The 8238-nt window shown below is 38.8% G+C and overlaps 1 protein-coding gene across 2 annotated transcripts in view; it reads left to right on the forward strand.

Annotated features, from left to right (window-relative positions):
• The window catches only part of LOC116690863 (tumor necrosis factor receptor superfamily member 11B), a 17637-nt gene extending 11087 nt beyond the window's left edge, over positions 1-6550 (forward strand). For both annotated transcript variants that reach the window (XM_032518064.1, XM_032518063.1), the window contains exons 4-6: positions 3751-3966; positions 5384-5608; positions 5717-6550. In XM_032518064.1, coding sequence (XP_032373955.1) covers positions 3751-3966; positions 5384-5608; positions 5717-6111 — 836 coding nt within the window. In that variant the 3' untranslated portion in view covers positions 6112-6550. The remainder of the gene's footprint in view (positions 1-3750; positions 3967-5383; positions 5609-5716) is intronic.
• The last annotated feature ends 1688 nt before the right edge of the window (positions 6551-8238 follow it).

Here is an 8238-nt window from a genome sequence, read left to right on the forward strand (position 1 = left end):
TCTTTAACAGAACTTAAAATACATGTGCCTGTTCAATTATTTAGGATAATTTCTAATCTGCCCAACTCTACCTCTGATTGGCTTAGCATGAAATTTTACTCAACCTCAGCCAATCGTCAGCATTTATGTGCTTGTCTTGTGCATTGCCCACTGACCAAGAAAGAACAGTAAAAAAAGTCTTCGCCTCTCGGCTCAGAGATCTGGTCTAATGAAAAAAACAGCTTCAACTATAGTAACGCGCCACGTTTTTTGGCGGTAATGGCGTTATTAAGATTGGAAGAGCAATCAGTTAGATTACTTGTTACTGAAAAAAGTGACGCCGTTAGTAATACCGTTATTTATAACGCTGTCATTCCCATTACTGCTGCTGACATCATTTAGGAGATTATATTTAACATATTTCATCAGAGTGCAATTTGTTTAAAATTAACCCAAATGATTTCACCCTTTGATTCCAAGGCACACTTCCTCATAACGCTGTACGTACAAAAGTTCATTCATTGGTTTAATTTGATTGAATCAGGTTGTGTTTAATTCAAGGGGTTGTATCTAATTGAGGGAAGCTGACCAATGTATATTTGTTTTAATGGGAGCATTAAATAATCTTTAATTACATATTAGTTATATGAGTGCCATATACATTTTTGCATTCTCTTCCTGGTTCCTCTTGACCACAATACTGTTAGCTGTTATGAAACTGTCAAAGAATGACATGGCATTTCCTGCAAAGTGCTCCTGCAAAGTGCTTTGTCACCTTTTATACATGAGTATGCGTATTTTACAGCATAATTAAAGACATCCCATTCACTCAATTTAGGTGTTTCTTTTTCCAAAACTATACTGTGGAAAAATTGCTAACACACATTTATTTAGTTTGTTTTGTCTCAATAAAATGGTGTAACTTTTCCCCTGCACTCCTAAAGCTGTGCTTCCTCTTTGAACTCACTGCAGCTTGTCCAGCACAAACTCAAATATATTGACCATAACTATTTCTTAGTCTGGGCTAATTTAGTCATTGTGCAAAAAATCTCATGAATTAATAACTCTCGCAACAATGGAAAATCCTTTTCCAGGAAAAAAAATTTGGTTTAAATCTTAGACTGCAGTTTTACTGACAACCTAACAAAGACTTAGAAAGTCTCTCCACTTCTCAAATCTATGCACATGTACTGTATGTGTGCTTTTCACTCTCTGAAGAATGAGAGAAGTTTTACTAAACAGACTAGAATGAGAATGCCATACATGAGACAAAGACTGTAAATTGATCGCAAATATTTGGGAAATGTTTTGTCATTTGATGCATGTAAATTGGGAATTACTGGTTGTCTGCTTTTAAGATCAGTTATTATGTTCCCTTTAGCACAGAGAGTCCAATCCTTTTCCTCACAATACAGCACCAAAATGCAGTTGTTAACTGCATCTGGCTTATTATTAAGCCTTGGTGCGTCAGTAGCATAGACTGTATATTATTATGGTCAGTAGTGATTGTGGGCGACCTAAAGAGAGGTTGATGCTGAATTTCAACATTCCAGTGAACAGAGCCTGACATTTCTGCTGGAACCGCAATCCAAACTGGCACTGCACTTCTCATGACTTCATAGATCTGAGAGGCTGCATAGATGAAACATTTTCCATGGATTATGGTTATTGTCTGACCCCTGTAGTGCTGACAAAGCTCTAAAGATGAGACAACATTTTCCGTGAATTCCTCATGGATCCAACAAGCGATTTACAATCGTACCTGAAAGCCTAATGACGCTCTGCAGACATGAGACAGTATTTCAGGGGATTCCCCTCCCTGAAGGTGAAGGACTTATTATGTAATGCGTTGAGTTGTGGCTTGGACCTTTAAACCACAGGATACCAGAAAACCAATGGTTCAGTTTCCCAACAACACATACCCTTTGTGAGTCCATTCCTTTCCCCTTGATCTCCTGATTTGTCTGTTTCTAGTTGTGATTCTTTTCTGCTCTCTGATCACAAGATTTTAAATCTTTTTAGCTGGTTTATTACGGTGTTTTGGAACTATTGGTATCATCTGGGAAAGACAGTGGAACATAGAAGAAGAAATAACTAACAATACAAGTGATGTTTAGCTTCATATTAGGGCTGCAACCAACAATTGTTTTCCTTTTCAATTAATCTGCCAGTTATTTATTTGATTGATCAATTATATCTATAAAATGTAGTCAAAAAGGATTGAGATGATGCAATACATTTGTTCTAAAGAAAGCTAAAATGTAAAGATTGGTTATTTAACCAGGTATTTCCTTAAATTTGAAGCCTGTTTTCTAGGGAGTCCTGTCCAAGACGACAGCACACTAAAGTAGCCCTCAACACAAAGTCCGACTAAAAAGATGTACTAATATTAAAATAAAGTTAAAAGTAGGCTAAGAACTAATGTTGAGTCATTTACCATGAGTTTACTTTACCATGACAAGGCAGAAAATTAGAAATTCCTCACAGTTGAGGGTTTGAAACTAAGGAGTTGTTTTTAATCTATAGATTTCCAGCCAAATTAGTTAATTAATAAATCCCTCATTATGTAGACAGCAGAGTTAGCCCCTCTTCTTTAGATGACGTCTGGAGCTAAATCACATGACGGTAAAGTGCAGCTGATTCTGCATCGACAGAGGAAATTCTGAGAAAAAAGATAAATGCCAGCATATGAAACCATACTAGTTACATTCTCATGCACTGTACATGCGTTGTCATCAGCGTTGTAGGAAACATTTACACTTTGCTGTATGCATATCAGCTTGCTGTTAAATTTTTTTTTAATGCCAAATGGTAAAACTGTGCCACGATGAAGGGAAATGAATCAAAGGTCAAATCATATATAAGCACTGCATGTCCTCTTCCCACACACTTTCACATCTACGCTTTAGAGATAAAAATAAAAAGAGGATGTAATACAGCGCAAGTTCCATTACATAAACATCGTCATATGGTCACGTGTGCTGCAGATCATTTAGCAGAAGTTCCTATAATTTACTGTAATGTCAGCTGTGGTTAGAATATATTGATATATAGTAAAATGTCACGTAAATGGGTGTGAAAATGTGATTAATTGCTGGGTGAAGAATAGATTTTTACATTGTTACAATAAACAGCTATATAACAGAATGAGGGCAACATTCTAAGTGATGAAATAGTTTAAATTAATTCTTATTTTATTTTTTCAGATGTTATAAGTGAGTAATGTTGTTACATCATGTGTTAAAAACACTAATGCATGTAGTATTATGAAGTCATAGTAAAATATGTTTTAAAAGGCTCAGATTGTCTACGTTTTTCTCATCAAAAGCGGATGTTCTTTACTGCTTTTTTGACAGTTTTTTATACAGTTACATTTATGTCAGTCAATCTGAGAAATTCAGCTGACAAATCACTTTTTGTGGTTACGGATATCCATATCGAACACGAGATATAGAAACTGTACTGAGTAAGCCAGATGTGAGTCATTACCAGAATCACAGTCATCTGTCGTCCTCATGCGTCGTCACATGTCGTTGTGGTCATAGTTCTTGGAACCACATCATCATGATGTCTTTGATCAGCTATGTTGTATATGCGGCAGGTCCCATTCACAAACTGAAAAAAGGCTGAGATATTACAGATGAAACTTTTTATAAGATGGGAAAAATCCGTACCGCTGGGTAAAATATGACACACAAACTTAAACTGTATAATCACAATTATGTTTTAATTTATAAAATGAACACATGAACCTGTGTGTATCTCCTCCAGGTACACCGATCAGTGACACGGCATGTGAACGTTGTCCCGCTGGTCGTTTCTCCAGCGGCGACTCCTCCAACGAGCCATGTCAGCTCCACAGAAACTGCTCTGATTTGGGCTTGAAGACACTGAGATGGGGCACGTCCACCTCAGACAGCCTCTGCGGCACTCAGGACAAGACGGCAATGCTGGATTGCTCTCAGCCTCAGACTTTGTGCCACACTGGTGAGACATACACTCTGAAGAATAGGGTTTAATCACTAATAGGACTCGGATGGGAGGCTTAAGGACTAATGCGGGGTGGAATCTGGGTAGAAATTGTTTGTACAGTGTTTACACTACACACACACACACACACGCACATGTGATGATGGTTTTGAGCAAACCTCAATTGTCAACAACTTTAAATCAGCCAGAGCTGAATTATTTCAGACATTTGGTCATTTTCATTCCTGAAGGCAGGGGATTTCCTCGGTCAGGTTCGTTCCAGATTCGTTCCAGATCCAGATTCCATTCTTTTCCAAATTTCTTGCGTGTCTGAAAACCAACACAAGAGAGAAAAGCCAAAGCAAATGGTTGAATGGGATGTTTATGCCACTACTGTCATAATGGCCCATGATGGATCAATTACTCCGTTAACTTGTCACATCCTCAAACTACAATAACAAAGTAAATGAGTCAATCACAGAGAGACACAAGATGAGCTGGTCACGTCTTTGTTACTCAGACTTTAACTAGGACAGATGCTAACAATTAATTTGAGAGATGAAACCTAAAAAATAAATTGAATTCCCAAGCCTGAGAAACCACAGTTACAGAGAAACACACACACACACACACACTCACACGTACAGATGGGGCCTGGCACACTCGTGGCATACTGTGTACCACACTTGGAAGGAAACTCAACAAGTTGTTGTCCCTCAGGGAGGGTGATGCTCTCTTCAAACATTCATTGACAAATTGTCTTCCTGCGGGCCACACAACCACACAACAGTTTTTTAACTGAAAAAATTAGATAACTGAATGCAGTTGGGATTCCACAAGTTGCTACGTGATTTGGAGAAACCACCAGGATGTCAATGCCAATTATAGAGTGAGCCACACTTAAGTTATCCAGACATCAAAGAAACAAGCCTAATATCCTTTTCAAATTAAACTCAACCATAAAACATTGACATCGGTTTTACTTTAGATTTTTTTTAATTCACTGGTGTCCCTCATGTTCTGCAAGGCAATCAGAAATAATTTCCACACATGCATGAATACAGAAATTCTTCGTAATTGTGTGAAAGTTGCAATTTCATGTAGCCAGTTTGACATCATTTTCAGTTTTGACTGTTACGTGTGAATATGAAAACCCTGCTCTATGCAAAATGCATTTGCCTTCTAAGGAAGACGCAGGAAGCAGTGGCTTGCAGAAATGAAAGGCATGTAATGATGAATTAGAGTAGGTGTTTGTGTAGTGCAGTGTGACTCAGCAGATTACCTCTATTCACTTCAGTTCAACATGCAGCTCTGGTTGAAACCTTTGTGAAGAATACATTTTGATTGACTTGGTCTTGTATTGCATGTTTTGATAATGTTAATAAAAATGTTTTAAGCCCACTCTCCCTGTCTGTCTTGCTCTAATCTATTCCAGATGTGACCCTGTGTGAGGAGGCAGTCTTCCAGTCTCTCTCCTCCCTGCGACTGTCCTCAGTGCCCCTGGAGCGGCTGTTAGAGAGTCTCCCCGGGCGGAGTGTGGATCGTAAGAGCCTGGAGAGGTTGAAAAAGTCCTGCTCTCCCCAGCAGCAGGTCCTCCAGCTGCTGCGACTGTGGAGGGAGCAGAACAAAGACCAGGACAAGATGTACAGCATCATACAAGGTAAAGAAAAAGAAAAAAAATTCACAATGTCTTCTACACTTTGTGTTTTAGTCAGTTCTTATTGAAGTCCCGGATTTGTGTATTAATGGTCGCACCCTGTCCTTTCAGGTGTGAACCACTGTGAGAGGAAAGTCTCTCGCTGCAACGGCCTAAAGAACCTGACCCTAGAAGACCTCCTGAAGATAACTAACAGCCTGCCAGGGGTCAGAGTTCAGCAGGAGGATGTCCGGGCCATGTTCTCTACTTGCCTTCCCAGGCAGTACATCCTGCAGCTTCTTCACCTTTGGAAGACAGTAAACTATGACCTGGATCTAGCAAAAGCCCTGTCTCACAGTCTGAGGGTGCTGCGCAGCCAGGGGGCGCCACGCCATCTGCTGAAAGGCCTAAGGAAGTTCAGCCGCATCATAGGAACCACTTCGGCGCACAAGATGTATGAGAAGATGTTTGTCAGCGTGCTTCACGATGAGTCCTGTTTTAAGGCTCATAAGCCATTAAATGAATAGGGATTTAGGAGGTTCAAATAGCATAGAACATCTGGAATCTATAGCATAAACAAACATTAATGCATTGTCAGATGAAGAACACACAAACGCATAAAGACACACACTTAGTGGAGAAATGTATGTGAAAGAGCAACAGACATGGGTACCATGATAATGTCCGGTCTTTAAGATATCACCAAATGACATCAAGCTATGCAAACAGTGCCTAACTGTAACACAGTTGCAAGATGGCAAGGTAGATTTGTCACTGCTTCTCTGATTTTTCAGCCAAAGCCTCTGCCAAAATAAGGCTGTTTTGATTAAATGAGGTACCAGGGGATGCTAATAACTTTACCCTCAGTCTACAGTATATGTCTGCGGTGATGAATCTAAAAAGCCTCAAAAAAAAGAAAGAAAAACTATCACACATCTCTGTACTCCAGGCAGGCCAAAAAATAAATACATAAAAGGTTTCCTGGGAACTTTATGACCGGAGTCTGTGAAAAATGAAAAACTATTTAAGATGTAAATAGCACACTATTTTATGGAAGATAGGCATGCAGATTTTTATTATTGCTTTCTCACTGATTGAGAGGAAGGATTTGGTTTCATAATGAAATACATGTATTTCCTACAGTTTTCCTTTGTTTGTTGGTTTGTTCTGGACTGCTGGCAAGTAAAGCTCATCTGAATTATTTTTTAATTGTCAGCTATATGAATGTACAAAGGAGTGCAATTGTTTTCTATTTAAAAAATAATTCTACTTTCTGAATATGTAAAGGCTTGTTTTTTATTACTTATCAGAAATACTGGATTCCAAATGCTGCAAGTTTGTGAAGTGATATTTGTTTTATATTTTGTTTTATCACTTTTATATTATTAAATGTATGATCTTTTTGTATATATGCCTGACTGGTCCTCTTTAAGCTTGAGTAACTTGTGAACACTAATGTCAATGGATCGGATTAAAATCAGTTTGTAAAAATGTATTGTTTCTTCATAAATAACCAGCTGGATTTGACCTACAGTGGGGCTTGAAAGTTTGGGCACCCCAGGTAAAAATTTGTATTAATGTGCATAAAGAAAAATCTCCAAAAGGCATCAAATGACAGATTAGACATATATAATATGTAACAAAAAGTTAGATTTTATTTCCTTCAGTTACACAAAAAAATGGTGTCTGCAAAAGTTTGGGCACCCTGTAGAGTTTCTAGCATGCAGCGCCCCCTTTGGAAAGCTGAGACCTGACAGTGTCATGGATTGTTCTCAATCATCGTCTGGAAAGACCAGGTGATGTCAATCTTAAGGTTTGAAATACCCAGACTCATCTGACCTTGCCCCAACAATCAGCACCATGGGTTCTCCTAAGCAGTTGTCTAGAAAACTGAAAATAGTTGATGCTCACAAAGCAGGAGAAGGCTATAAGAAGATAGCAAAGCATTTTCAGATGCCAATATTCTCCATTCTGAATGTAATTAAGATATGGCCGTCATCAGGAACAGTGGAAGTTAAAGCAAGATCTGGATGACCAAGAAAAATATCAGACAGAACAGCTCGCAGGATTGTGAGAAAAGCAAGTCAAAACCCACGTTTGACTGCACGATCCATCCAGAAAGACCTGGCAGACACTGGAGTTGTGCTACACCATTCCACTATAAAGAGATACTTGTACAAACATGGTCTTCATGGAAGAGTCATCAGAAGAAAACCTCTTGTATGTCCTCACCAAAATTCAGCGTTTAAAGTTTGCAAGGTATGTTTGGAGAAGAAAGGGCCTAGAATTTAATGAAAGAACCTCTGTCCAACTGTTAAGCATGGGGGTGGATCAGCCATGCTTTGGGGATGTACTGCAACCAGTGGCACAGGGAACATTTCACAAGTAGAAGGAAAAATGGATTCAATAAAATTTCAACAAATTTTGGACCCTAACTTGATGCCCTCTGTGAAAAAGCTGAAGTTAAAGAGAGGATGGCTTCTACGATATAGAATATAGAATATGATCCTAAACACACCTCAAAATCAGTGGTGGATTACATCAAGAGTCGTAAACTGAAGGTTCTGCCATGGCCTTCACAATCTCCTGACCTCAACATAATTGAAAAGCTATGAATAGACCTTAAAAGAGCAGTGCATGACAGACAGCCCAGA

The sequence above is a fragment of the Etheostoma spectabile genome, chromosome 6 (genome assembly GCF_008692095.1).
Source record: "Etheostoma spectabile isolate EspeVRDwgs_2016 chromosome 6, UIUC_Espe_1.0, whole genome shotgun sequence".
Classification (NCBI taxonomy): domain Eukaryota; kingdom Metazoa; phylum Chordata; class Actinopteri; order Perciformes; family Percidae; genus Etheostoma; species Etheostoma spectabile.